The sequence below is a fragment of the Neolamprologus brichardi genome, chromosome 3 (assembly GCF_056152115.1).
Source record: "Neolamprologus brichardi isolate AB-2024 chromosome 3, ASM5615211v1, whole genome shotgun sequence".
Lineage (NCBI taxonomy): Eukaryota > Metazoa > Chordata > Actinopteri > Cichliformes > Cichlidae > Neolamprologus > Neolamprologus brichardi.
The window spans coordinates 12362610-12381578 of NC_142106.1; the positions used below are offsets into that span (position 1 = coordinate 12362610).

Below are 18969 nucleotides of genomic sequence, written 5' to 3' on the forward strand. Positions count from 1 at the left end.
AAATCGAGTGTTAAAAATGAGTGTTTCTATTTCAAATCTGGAGGTGTTACAATGGAAACATTAACTCTTGACCTCTTAACTCTGAACTCCTACAGGGGCTATGACACTAATAGAGTAAATTCACAGACTCCGCCCCCAACACGGCTCCAATCGAAGCTGAAGTGAAGCAGTTTCAGAACATTTTGCTCTACATATTTGAGTTGTTTGCCATGCTTGGTAAGTCATGTTTTCAAAGATTGTTTCAATTATTGTTATTAGCTTTTACTTCTGTGGCTCTTTGGAGTTGAGACAAAGCTGTGTGAAAGGCATTAGCCATGTTGCTCGCTGATAGCATAATATTCTGTTTTAGCTAGCTGAAAGGTATTGTTTGCGGGCAAATACCACAGCCTTGAAAAAAAGCTTGCATGTGAATTTTCAGTCAAATTTCTTGGTCAAATACACTTAAAACAATGTCTAGAATGTGAAATGTTGGTATAATGGTGCTACTTGAAGCCTGAAAACGATCTCCCATAAAAAAACGAGCAAACAGCAGTAGCAGATGTCCCGAGTCCCGACTGAGTTCTACATTAGCACTTAGATTCCTCCAGAGTTTTGTGCACACGGTTTAGGAAAAAATGAAAAAGGTTGAGGTTTTACATTTAGTTCAGTATTACCTGTTGCCTGTGTCCTTGTCTTTTGGGAAAATACTTCACACAAGTAATGGCTCAAAAAGGATTCCTTTTTTTTTACTGTGCTGCAATTGATTTGTGCCATTAATTAGTGTCAACTAATTTTTATTCAATCTCCACATAGGATATGCTTGTGAAGATGGAATATGGGGGAGAGCAGAAGTGCGTTGAAGTTCCACAAAGTGATGACTGAAGGACATGTATATTGTATTTCGTATTTATTGAAATAAGTGATGAGAATGCTGTTATTTGCATTTACCAGCTCACCTATGTCAGACCTTTTGATAAATGAAATTCTAATGAAAGTGAGAACATGTACACTGTTACATCTTTAGAAAATGTTTTGAAATTGTGGTGCACAGTTCAGAATACATGTTTTTCAAAAACCATTGCGTCTTTTTAGTAAATGTTTATTTCCAAAAGAAATTTCTAGAAGTTCAGAACAGTAAAATTCCCGCTTTTTAGAATTAATTAGAAGATAACTCTTACGTAGTTAAACTAAAATAGTCTTTGAGAGTTAATATATAAACTCTTAACACCAAGTGTTAAATTATCAACTCCAGACAGATTTGGTGTTTAACACTAAATCAGAGTTAACATACCAACTCTCCAAAAAGAGTTAAATTAACACTCTCTGGTGTGGACCCATATAGACACTTTAATAGTGTTGAAATCAAATCTGACAGTGTTAATTTGGACATGCTGGATTTGCTGTGTAACATAAGGAAATCAAAAATAGAAAAAATTAACTCAAAACGCCTGGTCACAGGCCCCAGACAAAAATTCCAAAAAATTAATAAATATATATGGCTTGAGCCACCTGAGTATATTATATTATCAACATTTATATCCAGTCATGACAGCCATGATCACTTTCTAATGTCAATCCTGATGTTTTGTGCCATATATGCATATTTTTCACAGCAACCTATACAATGGGTTGTTATATGTGGTATCACAAGTAACAAACACAGCTTATGTCCCACCTAACAACATACAGATTGTTATTATTATTATTTTTTTTTAATGCTGGCTTTATTGGCAATGAGAAAAGCTATAAAACACTGACTTATTTAAAACATAGGAATTGCATAGATAGTGTTATCATTATTGACTTTCTTTTACTTTTTCCAGGTGGCAACAAGAAAAATTGTTTGTGACAACTGGTTCGGTCTAAGGTTAGTTTTTGGTGGGGTTTAAGCGAAATCTTAGTGTTGATACTACTGTTGGTTTGCTGGTTGGCCACAACTGTGAATCCTGGTAGATGTGTTGTATTAGGAAACTGTATTAGTCTTGATGAGCAATGACTAATTCATCAATGCAGACAAGTCTTGACAAAAAAAGCAGACAGACCAGTATTTCTTCAAATACGTGCACAGATTTATATAAATAATGCTACATGCTTTAATTCTGTGTATTTGTAGCTCTTACAGTCCCACTAAAACACTAAAGATATGTTGCACCTGCTGGTGGGGAAAAAAAAACGTGAATATCTGCAACTTTCAGGGAGGTTTCTCAGCAGACACCAGCGAGCACAGCCCGAAGCGACTTTGCTTGTTTAAAATTCCGCTTGGGTGTGCCGTCTGAGAAACGCCTGCCTTTTTACATTGATAGAGAAGTGAAGCAATAGACAAGAGACAAAGCTCTTGAGTTAACGCACTTACACTAACCAGACTCCCAACACTTGGACGCAGGACAAAGTCAGTCTTCTTTTTTTCCAATAATGGGGAAAGTTTTTATTTCCACCACCTACCTAATGCTGGTAAGTGCTCCTAGTTTGGTTTTATAGCAATCCTACATGATTGATACATGTTTACTTTTTCTCACTTTTGTCATGCCAGGAAGTATTAAAACATTTAAAGGTGACAAGTCAGTTTGAAACTCACTTTCACCTTTAATGCACTCTCTAACCTTGCTTGTTGTTTTTTGAGATTTAGACTACCTGTGCTGTGAAGTAAGATTCACAACCACAGTGGTATTAAAAAGAGTCCCAGAAAAAAACAAAATTGTCACGGCCATCATGGCTGATGTGTTTGTGGAGCAGACCCAAAAGCAAACAAAGGAGAAACAAAGTGATGATCAAACAAAAAGTGAGCCTTTATTACGGCTGATAAAAAAAGGAAAAAACAAAACAGAAAAACAAGGCGAGGCCAAACAAAAGTGAAACCTAATCTTGGAATGAGCTAAACAAACTATGGAGACAATGACACGAGACATAAGATGAAACCTGAACAGATGAATGTAAAACCTTGAACGTGAAGTACTTTGAACATGACATGAGCATGAAGCTGAACTGCTGAAAGCAAACACTCAATGGCCTGGCTGAGTGTCATTGTCGTCATAGTTTGTTTAGTTCAGTCCCAGTTTAGGTTTCACTTATATCATTCTTTTCAGCACAACCTCACATGTCTGAATTTACAGTTATGTTTTCATTTTGACATACTGTATTAGCACAACTGATCTAAAATCAGACAAAAAACATAAACCCTGATTAGAAAAAGGTACATTTTTTTACTGTAACAACCACATATACACACTCCAAACACACTAAATCTCTCACAAACTCTCTCTCTCTCTGTCGCTCTCTCACCATCACTCCTTAAATCCCCCCCTCTTCCTAAACATCCAAATGTTATGTTGCCATAACATTTTTTGATTGGTCAACATTTTACATTTTTCTACCAACACGGGTGTTCTTTGTTTTGTTTCTTTTTTTATGCTCATAAGCTGAGAGTGCTTGCTAGAGCTGTCCTTAGACATTAAAGGTGAGGAAAAGATGTCACGTATATATATTGTTTATCATGACTCTGGTTTTACGTGGCCTATCAACACAATTGGAAAAACTGTTATATATCATCTTTTTGCTTTGTCATCTTAAAGTGGTCATGCAATTGGTTTACCACGACTACTTTATTTATCCTCAGTCAAACAGCAGCACTCATGCGATAGTCTTCCCCCCCCCACCCAGCATGTCCCACCTAACAACATACAGATTAGTTTTTTTTTTTAAATGCTGGTTTTATTGGCAATGAGAAAAGCTATAAAACACTGACTTATTTAAAACATTTTGCTAGGAGGTGCATACATAGTGTTATCGTTATTGACTTTCTTTTACTTTTTCCAAATGGCAATAAGAAAAGTTGTTTGTGACAACTGGTTCGGTCGAAGGTTAGTTTTTGGTGGGGTTTAAGCGAAATCTTAGTGTTAATACTACTGTTGTTTTGCTGGTTGGCCACAACTGTGAATCCTGGTAGATGTGTTGTATTAGGAAACTGTATTAGTCCTGATGAGCAATGACTAATTCATTACTGCAGACAAGTCTTGACAAAAAAAGCAGACAGACAAGTATTTCTTCAAATACGTGCACAGATTTATATAAATAATGCTACATGCTTTAATTCTGTGTATTTGTAGCTCTTACAGTCCCACTAAAACTCGCTAAGGGGAAATAGTAAAGCATTTAGTCGCGGTTTAATGTCTTGCAGTAAAATAGATATGTTGCCCCTGCTGGTGGGGAAAAAAAAACGTGAATATCTGCAACTTTCAGGGAGGTTTCTCAGCAGACACCAGCGAGCACAGCCCGAAGCGACTTTGCTTGTTTAAAATTCCGCTTGGGTGTGCCGTCTGAGAAACGCCTGCCTTTTTACATTGATAGAGAAGTGAAGCAATAGACAAGAGACAAAGCTCTTGAGTTACACTAACCAGACTCCCAACACTTGGACGCAGGACAAAGTCAGTCTTCTTTTTTTTCCAATAATGGGGAAGGTTTTGATTTCCTCCACCTACCTAATGCTGGTAAGTGCTCCTAGTTTGGTTTTAGAGCACTCCTACATGATTGATACATGTTTACTTTCTCTCACTTTTGTCATCCCCAGAAGTATTAAAACATTTAAATGTGACAAGTCAGTTTGAAACTCACTTTCACCTCCAGATCCTGTCCTGTGTGGAGTCGTGCTTTCTCCAGAGATCTCTCTACGTAATTGTACCTGAAATGATTCCACCTGGATACCAAGTAGCAAAAGGTGCCGCTCTGTGTATTTGTGTTATTTCTTCAGTTTGAAAAAGTGTTGTAAGCCGAATGTTTTGTGTTTTATGTCTCTTTTTAACTTTCACTTTCTCGCTTTTTAGTTGAAACCGTCGGCTGTGATGCAAAATCAGTGCAGTTAACCGTGAAGGACCCGAGTTTTACAATAAAAAGTAACGGAGCAGTCGTAGCTTTAACGTCTGTCTCAGTGGGAGAAAGAGGACGGATATTTTCTGTGTCTGCTCGGGACAATAGTGGACTGGAAAGAAAGATGGAAGTTCACCTTGTCCACAGTACCATCTTGAAAAAACATGTAAGGCAACTGCATATTGTGAGTCATTTATACAGCTCAGCAGGAACAGTGCATCTTTTTTCTAACGTGTCCAAACTTGTTGGAATGTCACAGCGACGAGGCCAAGGCTCCCTGAACCGCTCTAGAAGACGAAGCTATGCGGATTTAGAAGTAGTGGAGAACTATGAAGGGAGCTATCCAAAACTAATTGACAGGGTGAATTGAATGTTTAATTTTTTATCATTTATGATCACTGTGGTATACAAATGTTTATTGTCAATACACATCAGATTGTAAAGATTGTAAACACCTCATGAATAACAATCTTTTTTTTTTCTTTTCCTTCACATGTATCATTTTATTTGGTTTTTACTGTAGCTGGGGTCAGGTTCCCCAAACAGCCGTTATTGGTACTTTATCGAAGGAGAAGGAGTCGATACGTATCCAACTGGAGTGTTAAGTATGGACACAGACACGGGGGATCTGTTCTTGCTCAAAAAAGTGGATCGTGAGGAGTTCAAAAAATATGATGTGAGTGTGAAGATGACGCTGATTTAGAAGATTTGTAATGAGTTCCAATAATGTTCCACAGTCATCTTTAACGGGTGATTTATCAATCATTCAAATAGCTACAGACTGTTTGTTCCTCTACTGAGCATGTTTGTTTATTTCTTTTTTTTATTTATTTATTTTTTCATTCAAGCCTGGAACTGGCACAGTTCACATATGGAGTCTTGTTATCTTCCTGCCTCCTCGTTCTATATTTGTGTGCATTAACCTAGTCAAACATTTGTTTGTTTTCCCTCTATAGATTTTGATGATATATTTTGACAAGCATACTAATGTGGAGCTAGATGAGAAAATACCCCTGAGAGTGTTTGTATATGATGTCAATGACAATGCCCCGGAGTTTGTAGGTCCTTTATGTTTTACAGTTCCTGAGCACTGTAGTGCAGGTGAGAAAGACAACATACAGTAATAGATGATTCTGTGGTATTTGACTTTCAGTGCAGTTGCTCTAAATGATTACGGGTTACAATACAGGGACTGTGGTGGGAGTGGTGAGTGCAACTGACAGAGACCAAATGTTCACCGACCATGTGAAGATTAAATATACACTCGTATCTGGATCAGACATGTTTACCATTCATCCAGAAACAGGTGTCATCACAACAACAACCAACACCCTAGACAGAGAGGTGAGCACTGCCTCTGCATCACTGATACCTGTGAACTTTATATAATTGATAACTTTCATCATTGAAATAGATGATGCAAGTGCTTTACAACATATTTTTATTATAATACTTTGTAACATTTCTTTTAAAGTTAAAAGACAACCATGTGGTGACTGTAAAAATCCAGGATATGAATGGTGCACCAAATGGTCTGTTTGCCACATCAACAGCAAATATTGCTCTGAGTGATATTAATGACAATCCACCAACCTTCATGAAATCATCTGTAAGTGTTTGAAAGAACCGTCAGTTTGTAATTTGGCTGAATAACTGAAATCATATCGATTGATTTTGGTATTTTTTTCTACTTATTTCATCAAAACATTGTCTTTCACTAACATAATTAAACGGCAATTACCCCCCCCCCCCCCCCCCCGCTCTTTTTTCTTGTAGTATAATGTCACTGTGCAAGGAGATGAAAGTGAAAAACTTTTACTTCGAATTCCTGTTCAAGATAAAGATTTGATAAACACATCGAACTGGATGTCACTGTTTGTCATTACTAAAGGAAATGAAAATGGAAATTTCAGGATAGTTACTGACCCCCAAACAAACGAAGGGCTTTTGTACATCTTAAAGGTGAGACTGGATTATTATTAAATAAATTATTATCACTTAGTTATGTTGGTGGAAGCTTTTTGCATGGACCACATCTAATGCAAAGTCAGCCTATATAAAACTGATTTATATTTATAAACTTTTATATGTTTTTCTTTTTTCCAGCCATTAGACTATGAGAAGACCAACGATGTCCAGCTTCAGATCACTGCACAAAATGTAGCATCACTGAATGGCAGCAGTTCCACGTGGCAGTCCATCCCTGTGAATGTCAATGTTGAAAAAGTGGATGCAGTTAGGGCTGGACTGGGACGAAAGATCAGCCCGGGCATTTTGACTAGAGACCCGCCCAACAGGTATTATCGGAAAAATAATAAAGCCTGTGAATGAAAAGAAACACTGTTGTGACAGCGATGTGCAGTCTTGGCCAGAGGGGCTGATGGCGCGATATGGCAGCCTCGCTTCTGTCAGTCTGCCCCAGGGCAGCTGTGGCTACAACCGTAGCTTGCCTACACCAGTGTGTGAGTGTTAGAGTGAATGAATAGTGGCATTGTAAAGCGCTTTGGGTGCCTTGAAAAGCGCTATATAAATCCAATCCACTATTGTTGGTATATGTATGATTTCTATACATTTTACATCAGATAAAAACTTTGGTTGTAAGATTCAGATAATTATTTAATAACAGCCAGACATTTTAAATGAGAATAAGAAAGAAAAGTATTTCTTTGTGCCCCCCTCTCCCTGTTAATACCCTACCTGTCCCCCCTGCCAAAACTTTGCTAGACCCGCACCTTCACAGTTACCAGCTGTCAGCTACATAAAAAAGGATCCTGGTGTTATCTGTCTCTCAGAAACAGTTTATAACTTCCCTTCAACTCATTCATGTCACCTACAAGGTAAACCTGTTTCTCCATCACCTGTTCAGCTCTGATGATTCAGTAAGGACATCTCCTGGTTCCATCTTCATGTTTCCCTCTTACCACATATCCAAACCGACATCATGACCAGCAGCTTTTACAGCTGTGGCTCCAGCAAACATCAGCTGATACTAGAAATTAATATTAAATAAATTATAACAACAGCTGATCAAGCTTAAACGTACTGTTGTTGTTTAGCGTGACATCCGCTGGTTTCCCCGTTCTGGTGCAAATTGGGCGATAAACAAGAGAGACGGGACTTGCATCAGAAAAGCCAATCAGATGATCATTGATCAATTTCATGATTGAAGTAGCAACAGGAGAGTGAGAGAATAAGAGGCAGCTGACAAACTAAGGACACAGAATAACTTCAGCTTTGTGTCTTTTTCCATTCTAGCTGAAATACGGGACAAACTGCTCATTGCGAAACCCCTAATATTTTCTCTGAAATATTTTCTCTGAAAAATATTACGTGTTTTTTACGGGTCGACTGGCAACTCTAATAACTAACCTTATGAATAAAATAAAGTTCACTATCAGTAACATCATTGCACCCACCCAGCTGTATAGAAACTCTGTCATGCTAGCTAGTACGCAGTACGAGTTATTATAACTCACTGTAAATATCAGCATAGCAAAAATAATCTGCAAAAATGACCTGCAATCTGGGATATAAGGGGAAGTGGCACAAACAAATAAACAAAAAACAAAGGAGGTTAGTCCGCCATTACACGACTCACTCCCAATCAATAACCACCTTTACTGCTGGACGGACTAACCAAAACAAAATTACAAATCAATCAAAAGAACGAAATAAGAACAGCAGAGACAGCACAGCTTAAAAACACAAACAACATTATCGATTAAAATATTACCCAATAAAATATCAATTTTATGAAACCATTCAAAATCACAAAGCTAAAAAAAACACTCAATATGCCTACAATATTGATCACTTTCCCTGCACGCAGTCGATCTAGGGCTTGATCAATTCTTCTATTAAAACACTAAAAAAGTCCAACGACACACATTAAAAATGGGCACCTACAATAACAAATGATCCAAACAAAATGGCAAAAGTCTCTTACCGACAGTATACCCACTCGCACCCAAGTGAATTAATCGCCTGTTTTTTTTCCACAGAAGAGCGTTGACTTCACCCCACACACCCACTACCTTTTCACAGCTCTTCAGCCAATCACCTGGCAGAGAGCAACAAACTGCCAGGTGACACTTGTTACATATGGATACAGGGTAAGATGGGGTGTGGTTGCTTTCTGGACACTTGGAAAAATGACTGATTCACCTTTTCCTGCAGGTCTGTGTGCTTCGGACTACTGGGAATTATGATTATACTGTGTCTTGTGGTCCTCCTCCTACTGCTTTGTGAGTATCCCACTGTGATTAAGTTGTAAGGGTTAGATGGGGGTTCTCTTGTTGTTTGCTCATTGCATATTAGGAAGTGAACAATGCTGCATACAATAGTGTAGGGTATACCACACATGAAAGCGCTCTGATTTTGAATATGCCTGCTTTTTGTTGCAGTGCTGGTCCTTGTATTTTTCTGTCTAAAAAAAAAAGAGAAATTGCAGCTTAATGACTCTGGAGACACTGGAGGAATCCTACTCAAATCTAACACAGAGGCCCCAGAGGGCAGCATGGTAAGGATAGTAATTTGTAACCTATGTCTCCGTTTCCAGTTTTTCTAAAAGAAACAAAAAACATATTTACTTGCTAGCTCTCCGTTTTGTTTTACAAGAAAAATTGGTTTAAAAACATAAATAACTGTGGGATACTGTTTGTTCATGATTTGGACAGGGTGAACAAATTATGGCATTATATATGTATATCTATTATATATATCATTATATATGTTTTCCATGTGGCTTATTATGTCTCCAAAAGTATTACAAATTATCTCCAAAATTTCGGGAGTAGTTACGTTTAGTTACATTTCATTTATATAATTTTTCAAGGGATCTTATATCTGTTTTCACTCTTGTATGCTTTTCATACAAGTTTCACACAAGACAGATACAAACTTTATAAGAAGCCCCGTCAATAACCTGTCAGTTATGCTAGCAGTGTCCAAGCATTCTTTTTTTTTTTCTTTTCATACCACACACCCCTGCAGTGGCTCTTGGGAACCTCTGTTCTTTATAACTGGGAATCAAATGGCCACTATCTCCATCATGCAATGTTGTTTATTATTACAAACATATTATTTGTTTGTTTTTGATACATCCAACAAAAATGTCTTGTGACAGACCTTTCAAAAATAAAATAGCAGTTTCTTTTTCTGCAGTTAAATAAATGTAAATTTAGTGAGTAACAAGTTTGTAAAAGATATTATTTCTCTAACTTGTTGGTGATCTGTTTGCTCGATGTGTAATATATATATATATATATATATATATATATATATATATATATATATATATATATATGACCATCAGTCATGTCCTCAGCAGCTTTGAAAGTGTTGTATGCTTCCTCCTATTATCCAGGCTTGGGAGTAATAACAGGGAATAATAACAACAGGGAACAGAACAGAAGAGGATGGGCAGCATTCAGGGGACGTGGCTCTGTAGCTGACTCAGAGGTCACGGTCTGAATGCTGGGCTTGTTACTGGGGTAACAATGTAAAAAAAAGAACAATCAAGTGGTGCAGGTGTGTATCTGCTATTGCTCCTTGTTGCTTTATTTTGTTGTTGTTGATGTTGTTGCATTTTTTTGTTGTTTTTTTAAGCAAAAGTTGTTTGCACTAAAAGCTATGTAGATGCAATATTTTGGAGCTTTGTACCTCAGCAATCAATTCTCTAAAAAAAATTATCTTTATTTTTGGAGGGTAAATTTTCATTAAAACAAATACATAATGAAACAAAATAACAATTGTAAAATTACACCTTCATAATAATCTATTTTAAGCAGTGTTGATTTACTTCTGCAGAATTTCCAAATGGCGCAGAAATTGTGTGTAACCATGTTTTACTTCAACTCGCTGACTATGAGATGGGTGCAGTTTGAGCTCACTGTAAGTCAGGTTGTTGAAACATTTCCAACAGTAGTCCTGTTACAACCTGCACGAGGGTGGAACTGGAGCACTAACGTTGTACTGCCTGAAACTAAATACAACTGGCTGCACAGGAAAATCCCATTCAAAAGACATTGTGTATACCTTATATGTATTTTACATTGTTAAGTTGTTATTTGACATTAACATTAAGGGGTTGTGTTTAATTTTTGCTACTGTAGCAGTTACTTGTGGTTTTTTTAACATTTAAAGGAACGTGGTTATAAAACAGCATAATCAGCAAACATACAATAAGCAGACATGTACCCATACAACTAAAAGCAGTACTGTTTGTACTTACAGTCTTTACTGTTTATTTGTTTAAATTTTTGTCCAATATCTGTTAATTTGTAATTAAAAAAAACAAAACAAATGTCCTTGTGATTTTTCTGTTTGTACTGTATATAAAGGTCAGATCCAAAATGGTTATTTATTGTGTTCAGCTTTTGTGTGCACTCTAGTGTTTCACAGGGTGGAGCCCACATACACATAATACACTATGTGCAGTGTTCCAACATCTCAACTCCTTGGCTTATAATTACTTTAGTCCTCTGCAGATCTAATTGGTGCACTGGTGTTATTACTAACAAACAGCCCTGAACTACTGAGGTATAGACTCCACTGGACTTCTGAAGGTGAGCTGAGATCTGAGGAATTTAAAGGCCAAGTCAATACCTCAAATTTGTTAGCCTCCTCCTAACACAAACTGCGATGCACTGTGCATTCTGACACCTTTCTGTCAGAACCAGCATCACCAGCATCTTTTTGGCAGTTTGAGCCACAGTCGCTTTTCTGTTTGATGGAACCACACAGACCACCCTTCACTCCCTGCGTGCATTAGTCCCTGGTTCACCACTGTTCCTTACTCACGTTCATGTCGCAATGAAGGTCACAGCAGAAATCATCACCAGAGACTCATTAGACCAGGACATGTGTTTCCCGTCTTCTGTTCTTAGCTGACAGGAGTAAAACCCGTGTGGTCTTCTGGTTATTTGAGTCCCTTTTTCATTCTGGCAATTCTCCTCTGTCGTCTGACATGAACAAGGCCTGTTCACACTAACTGGATGTGTTCTTCTTTCCGGACCATTCATTTTAGGTGATAATGGGTGGGAAAAAATTGAAGACATTATACATTATTTACACCTAAGATGAAAAATTAGATGCAGGGACTTTGCAGCTTGTCTGTCTAAATTAGTACGAGTACAATGAGGCTCATGAAAGAGGTGCAGATTAAAGAACTGTTGTTGGAGGTAAAAAACACACAGATCAACATCTATTTATGTTAGAGCGCCCTCTAGTTGATGATGGCATGTTGTGACACTGGATTTAAATCAGTGTAACAAAAATCAATTCTCTGTGTTCTGTGGAAATTTGACAGATTTAAAACTCTGTTATTTTAAAGTACATAATATAAAGTAGAATATGCAAGAAAACAAATTGGTAATCTGGAAAAGGACTAATGTTTGTGGATGTGGAATGTGGAAATGTGGAAAACCTGATATTAAATGTTAGGAAGTGAAAGCTGGTGAGTTGAAGGAGGTGTAGGATTGCAGTAATGAATTTGATCTCCACATGAAAACCTTTTAACTGTGAAACTGTTTCATGGTTCTGATTTTTGATATTTTTTGCTAAATAATTGTCTCTCTGACTCTGAATATAGTTTCTGGATCATTTTGACACTTATTTCTACACTCTGTACAGAAGGTACCTGGAGGATTTTCACATGACAAGCTGCTTATTAGAACACATAAGTTGTTGACTACGTATTTCGGTTTCAGGTGACCAATAAAAATAAAGTTCTGGCTCTCTCCATATTCATTTAGTAGCAGTCAGTTTTCGCACCTTTGACACTGACTTAAAGAAAACATGTTTCTAAACGAGTTTGTTTATGTCTGTTTCAGACATAAACAGAAAGATGCCAAAGAACAAAAGATGCAACGAGCAATGACGTGCAGACATTATGTAGATAAACCTGTTGATAATCGATAAACTCGATAAACTTTCACAGCGTGAATCATGAATGAGCTGCAGAAATGCATCAAACAGAAGTGTCAACACCAACTCTTTTATTTCTTTGTTTGTGTGGACTGAGATTTGTGATGAGGATCAGAGGAAGTGTAGCTGAGACATAATGCCCTTAATGAGTTGTAATGAACTTCTTAAAAAATACATTTTATTTATTATTATTATTATTATTATTATTAATCTTTGCAATTCAAAGCTTTCACAAGTCACTGATGTACTGGGGCATTAATTAGCAGGACACCATCACTGAGTCACATATGTACTTTCAGATATTATGGAAACATTTATTTTCTATGAATATATATTTTGTAACTGATTTATCTTACTGGGTATTTAAATATTAAAAGTGATTATCTGTTTAATTTGTTTTTGAGTAAACAGTACTTTTCTTCATATTTGTTTCAGTGGTAAAATAATTTTATATCTTGTAAGCCAGACTTGCATAGACTCCACACTGGATTATTATTTTTATTATTATGGATTTTACAAACATACAGGTATAGTGAAGGTGACGCTAGTAGTGACAGTCACAGTGACACTGTGACTGTCACTACTGATTCCCTGCCATAGGATAAAAGTTGACTGTACCGTCCCGTTCTTGTAAGTGAAGCCTCACACCTGGATTCTTTTTAATGGCAGGAAGTGGTGACTCACAGTCACCACTGCTTGTCATCTGCTACTCCTGAAGTTTCATAGCAGATGATAGTGATGGCCAAATGAAGCTTTCTGAAGCATTCAACGTCGTATCTAAAACCGGTTCATTACTCGAAGCTTTAAAACACAGTCCTGTCTGGTGACATCTGGTGGCCAAAAATACAAAGAGCAGCTCGAATCTACAAAATAAAACGAAGCGCTTCATTATGATTGCCTTGATAAAAAAAGATAAATAAATTTAAATAAATAGATAAATAAAAGAGAAATATACTTGCCTACATATGCTATTCTACCTGCTTTTAAACCATTTAAAATTACAATTCATAGTTTGATATGTGAATTATATAATGTTAAATTACTATTAAACAAATGACTGACTAAGTATTTTAGAGTTTGGGAGAGTATTCAAGTGTGTACAGCTGATCTGGGACCGCTGCAATCTTCGATTGCGCCTCCAGCTGAACCGGTGTCCACATCGGATGGGAGGCAAGTGTTGGAGGTGGCGTTGGATCCGGGGTGGGGAAGGTGATAGTGAGGGCGTATCAGTGTACGTGTTTCGTGCGTGTGGAGGGGGGATGAGTGAGTGCTTGTCAGTGTATATGTATGTGTGTGCATGTCCATAGTTCAGCTAAGACAGTGTCCTTCGCTCTGCCAGGCTAAGTAAACAGTCTTCCAGCCAACCCAGGTGATCTTGCATGGAATGGGAAGGAACAGTCTAAACACAGTCGTTATCAGGGAGTTTTTGTTCAGCTCCAGCCTTGAGCCCACAGCTGGCGCCAAAGGGATAGCCGCATTATGATGGTGATTTGTCTTTGAGAATTTCAAAGCTGTTCTTTAACACTCTGACACTAGTCTCTCAATCTCGCGTTGGAGAGCTGTGAGCTGCTCCAAAATGTGATCCAGCTTTCGCTCAGAGGTGTTATTCTGAGTATTCACGACAGCCGTAAGCTTCTCCAAGGTCTTAACCATGCTGCACTCAGTGAGCCCATTCTGAGAAGTTGCGCCTCGTCCCATCGTTTCAATCACAGCAGGCAGCCTTGGGGGGGTTTGAACAGCCGGTTCCACTTTCTTAATTCTCCGATAAGCCAGGGCCAAGCCAGGGCCAAGCCAGGGCCAAGCCAGGGCCAAGCCAGGGCCAAGCCAGGGCCAAGCCAGGGCCAAGCCAGGGCCAAGCCAGGGCCAAGCCAGGGCCAAGCCAGCTCCGATCAGCAAGAACCCTGTTATCATGGTTCCGAATAAGACAGTCCCGCCATGCACACAATCCTCCATGTCTGCCACCCGTCCATCGTGTATCTGGCAGGGAAAGTCCCTTCAGGGCAGTCGGGCTCTCCCGAGCCCAGACTTCTCGTTGAGAAAAGAGTGTCAATAGCATTCAGAGACCAGTTGATCAAATCCATAATTCTCTTTTAGGTTTTAGAGAACGACAGTGAGAGAGTGTTCCAGGGAAAGTAATACACAACTCAAAACTCACCTGTTCATAATAACCTATTAATGACTGCCAGCCCTGGCAGTTGCCGTTGTAGGGCCACTTCTTAGATGCACATTCTCATAAAAAACTTGGCTATGTGAACTGGTGGTCTTCAGGGATGCTGCGGTGTATAAGGAGAAGCTGGATTTGGAGGAGTATACATCTGCTGTCCTAGGCTACATTAGTAAGTGCGTGGAGGATGTTACAACCATCAAGTCTGTGATGTGCTATCCAAACCAGAAACCCTGGCTGAATGCAGGAGTCTGTGCCCTGCTGAAACCAGGGACGCCACCTTCAGGTCTGGTGATGCACAGAGACTCAGGGGGGTTAGCAGAGAACTGACTGCAGGTGTAAAGAGAGCCAAAGCCACATGCGCACAGAAGATTCACGGTCATCTTTCTTCCCAGGACCCACAGTATGTGGAGGGGTATCAAGTGCAACACTGACTACAAAACCAGGGATGTACATTGCCCCAGGACCCTTCTCTGCCTGAGACTCTCAATCGCTTCTACGCCCACTTTGAGGACCCTATCCTGCTTTAAATACAACTAACTTGTTGACAAATTACTAACCCTGGGACTGGGCTCTCTTTGTAACTGAGTCCTGGACTTCATGACTACAGACTGCAGTCTGTGAGGATCCACAATGTCTCCTCATCTTCCAAAGTCCTCAGCACTGGCTCCCCTCAGGGCTGTGTGCCAAGTCCCCTTCTGTTTACGCTGCTTACATATGACTGCTCGCCCAACCATCCAGGCTGTCATATTGTAAAGTTTGTGGACATCACAGCTGTGGTTGGTTGCATCACAAACAATGAAGACGAAGGAGATGATTGTGGACTTCAGGAGGGGAACACACACACACCCCTGAACGTCGGAGGATTTGTAGTCAAAGTAGTATCCAGCTAGAAGTACCTGAGTACGTACCTGGATAGCAACCTCACCTGGAAAAATAACACTTCCAGCCTGATCAGTAAAGCTCACCAGAGGCTCTACTTCCTGAGGAGGTTGAAGCGTGCAGGAAATGAGAGCTCAGTCCTCATCTCCTTTTACAGCAGTGCGGTTGAGAGTGTTCTGTGCTCTGGCATCAATGCGTGGCACGGAAACTGCACCGTGGCAGAGAGGAAAGCTCTAAAGAGGGTGGTGAAGGCTGCTCAGAGAGTGGACGGAGGCAGCCTCCCAACAGTCACATACATATACACCTCCAGATGCAGGAAGAGGGCCGCCTGTATCATGAAGGACCCCACTCACCCAGCACACATACTATTTGTCCCCTCATGCAGGAGGCTGAGGAGCATTAAATGCAAAACCACCACTTCTCAATGCATAAATGTACAAGAACTGATATTGTAGCACCTTAACCACTATTAACACTTATTATCACTTTATCAATGCGGGTCATCATGCCCTTTGCTGCTAAAGTATTTCTTTACACCTATATTTATACCTACACTCTATACCCATACGCCATACTGGTACTCGGGTTGTTGCACTCTAGTTATAGTACTATTTATTGTATTGTTTTATTACTTGTCATTTCTGTTTGTTCAAAAAACAAAACAAAAAAACCCAACTATTTATTTATTACTTAAAAAAATGTTTTTCTTCATTATTTTTGTTTCTTTTCACTCCGGGACCATGTGTACATAATTTTGTTCCACCTCATGTTAACATGTGATGCGAATGTGTTGAATCCTTGAACCTTGTTTATGGGTGAAGCAAAAGCTGTAAAAAACTAGTTTACATAGTTTTAGCTACTTGCAGGATGACATTTAAAGTCTGGAATGAAACACCTGAGTTACAAGTGAAACAACATTTTTCTCCACAGCCCTTAACCGACTCTAACCAGGAAACAAGCTATTCTTCTTTCTTAGTAAAGACACACAGAGGATCAAAATGAGTTCAGACAAAACTATCAGCTTCCTCTGAGTGAGTCCAGCTAAAGGACAGAAAAGCGGAAAACTCCAACACTGCTGCTTGAAGCTGTTGACGGGAGAGGAGCCAGGACTGACGGTACTTCCTATCTGCTGTTTTCAGCTTTACTCACAGAATGGCTTCCAGATCAGAGGAGGATCTTTGCTGTCCAGTGTGTCAGGAGATCTTTACAGATCCTGTTATTCTGTCATGTAGCCACAGCTTCTGTAAAGACTGTCTGAAGAGATGGTGGAAAGAGAGAACAACACACGAGTGTCCAATTTGTAAGAGAAGGTCTTCAAAGCCAGAACCTCCTTTAAACCGGGCTTTAAAAAACCTGTGTGAGTCGTTCTTACAGGAGAGAGATCAGAGAGCTCCAGAGGGTCTCTGCAGTCTGCACTCTGAAAAATTCAAACTCTTCTGTCTGGACCATCAGCAGCCAGTGTGCGTTGTCTGCTGTGCTTCAGAAAAACACACCAACCACAGATTCAGACCCATCGATGAAGCTGCACAACAACACAAGAAGGAACTACAGGCAACTCTGGAGCCCTTAAAGGAGAAGTTAAAGATTTATGAAGAGGTTCAAGTGAAGTTTGATCAAACAGCAAAACACATTAAGGTCCAGGCCCGACACACAGAGAGGCAGATTAAGGAGCAGTTCAAGAAGCTTCACCAGTTTCTAGCGGATGAAGAGGAAGCCAGGCTGGCTGCACTGAGGGAGGAAATAGAGCAGAAGAGTGGGATGATGAAGGAGAAGATGAAGGCTCTGAGCAGAGAGATAGCAGCTCTTTCAGACACAGTCAGAGCCACAGAGGAGGAGCTGAGAGCTGAAGACGTCTCATTACTGCACAACTACAAGGCTGCAGTGGAAAGAGTCCAGCGCTGTTCACTGCTGGATGATCCACAGCTGCCCTCAGGAGCTCTGATAGACCAGGCCAAACACCTGGGCAACCTGACCTTCAACATCTGGAACAACATGAACGACATGGTCTCCTACACTCCTCTCATTCTAGACCCAAACACAGCTCATCCACAACTCATCCTGTCTAAAGATCTGACCAGTGTGAGACGACGAGAAGAGAGGCAGCAGTTTCCTGATAATCCAGAGAGGTTTGATTATTACATCTCTATCCTGGGCTCTGTGGGCTTTACCTCAGGGACTCACAGCTGGAATGTGGAAATTGGAGACAGTACAGGGTGGGTGCTGGGTCTGTTAGCAGAATCTGATGAGAGGAAGGGAGAGAAACTGTCTGGATTATGGGGAATACGGCACATATTAGATAAATACTACGCAGTCTCACCATTGGCTCCAAAAACCTCTCTGTCAGTTCAGAAGAAGTTCCAGAAAATCAGCGTGAATCTTGACTGGAACAATGGAAAGCTGTTGTTCTGTGATCCTGACACTAACACACACATACACACCTTCAATAACACTTTCACTTGTAAAATAATTCCATATATTTACACTAATGGTAAAGTGAAGGTGTTGCCGTTGAAGGTGTCAGTGTCAGTGGAGCAGATGAGTTAAGGATGATTTTATTTCTAATCTTGTTTCCTGTCAGTGAATTGAATCTGGTAAAGTGCAGCTGTTGTCCTGCTGGTTCTGTCTGGGGGTTTACTAGGGAGGGGTTTCTTGGGTGATCGACGCGGGGCTGTTGTCATGACCTGTCCTGAACAGAGTAAAGCAGTGAGGGAATAGTACGCAGTAGGAGGCAGGTGACTGTCCAGGGTAGCTCCTTCAGCCCTGCCACTGACAGCCAATTCCAGCTGCAACTCCACTTCACAGTAATTATAATACTGCACATTCAGATTCCATTACTTGTTGAATACCTTCATAAATACCAGTCTGGAAGTGTACAAAGCTCAGCTAATAAAATCATATATTTCACATTTGTATTTGGAAATGTTGTCTTCATCATCTTCGACGTTTAAACTCTTTATCCCTGGAACATAAAGGCCTATTATTTTCTATAAAATGACGCAAGCGAGTGAAATGTTTATGGCAACAGCTGTATGCAGATCAAAAATGGATTATATAGCGAGTGCGTGAGAGAGTATGACTGTGCAGGGTTTAAAGCATGGAAGTACTGACCTTACTTTGAGTTTGATTCCTTAAAATGTGACAAAAACATTAGCGTCTGC

The 18969-nt window shown here is 39.5% G+C and overlaps 3 protein-coding genes across 5 annotated transcripts in view; 2 read left to right on the forward strand and 1 right to left on the reverse strand.

Annotated features, from left to right (window-relative positions):
- LOC102781435 (uncharacterized) overlaps positions 1 to 18969 on the reverse strand; it is a 159825-nt gene that overhangs the window by 89911 nt on the left and 50945 nt on the right. The window lies entirely within an intron of this gene.
- LOC118455688 (desmocollin 2-like protein) lies at positions 2313 to 11134 on the forward strand. Of its 3 annotated transcripts, none has more exons than XM_087838699.1 (14): positions 2313 to 2430; positions 4600 to 4690; positions 4797 to 5005; positions 5099 to 5200; positions 5363 to 5515; positions 5796 to 5940; positions 6029 to 6183; positions 6314 to 6448; positions 6616 to 6801; positions 6946 to 7136; positions 8841 to 8924; positions 9016 to 9083; positions 9243 to 9358; positions 10205 to 11134. In XM_087838699.1, exons 1-14 carry the CDS (start codon positions 2392 to 2394, stop codon positions 10214 to 10216), a joined length of 1686 nt encoding a protein of 561 aa, XP_087694825.1. In that variant the 5' UTR covers positions 2313 to 2391; the 3' UTR covers positions 10217 to 11134. The 3 variants fall into 3 exon arrangements, with proteins under 3 accessions (XP_087694825.1, XP_087694824.1, XP_087694826.1); XM_087838698.1 differs by lacking the exon at positions 2313 to 2430 and adding an exon at positions 4367 to 4463; XM_087838700.1 differs by lacking the exons at positions 2313 to 2430; positions 8841 to 8924 and adding an exon at positions 4367 to 4463.
- On the forward strand, positions 16817 to 18432 carry LOC102785291 (nuclear factor 7, brain-like). Its single transcript, XM_035904260.2, has one exon. It carries the CDS (start codon positions 16964 to 16966, stop codon positions 18353 to 18355), a length of 1392 nt encoding a protein of 463 aa, XP_035760153.2. The 5' UTR covers positions 16817 to 16963; the 3' UTR covers positions 18356 to 18432.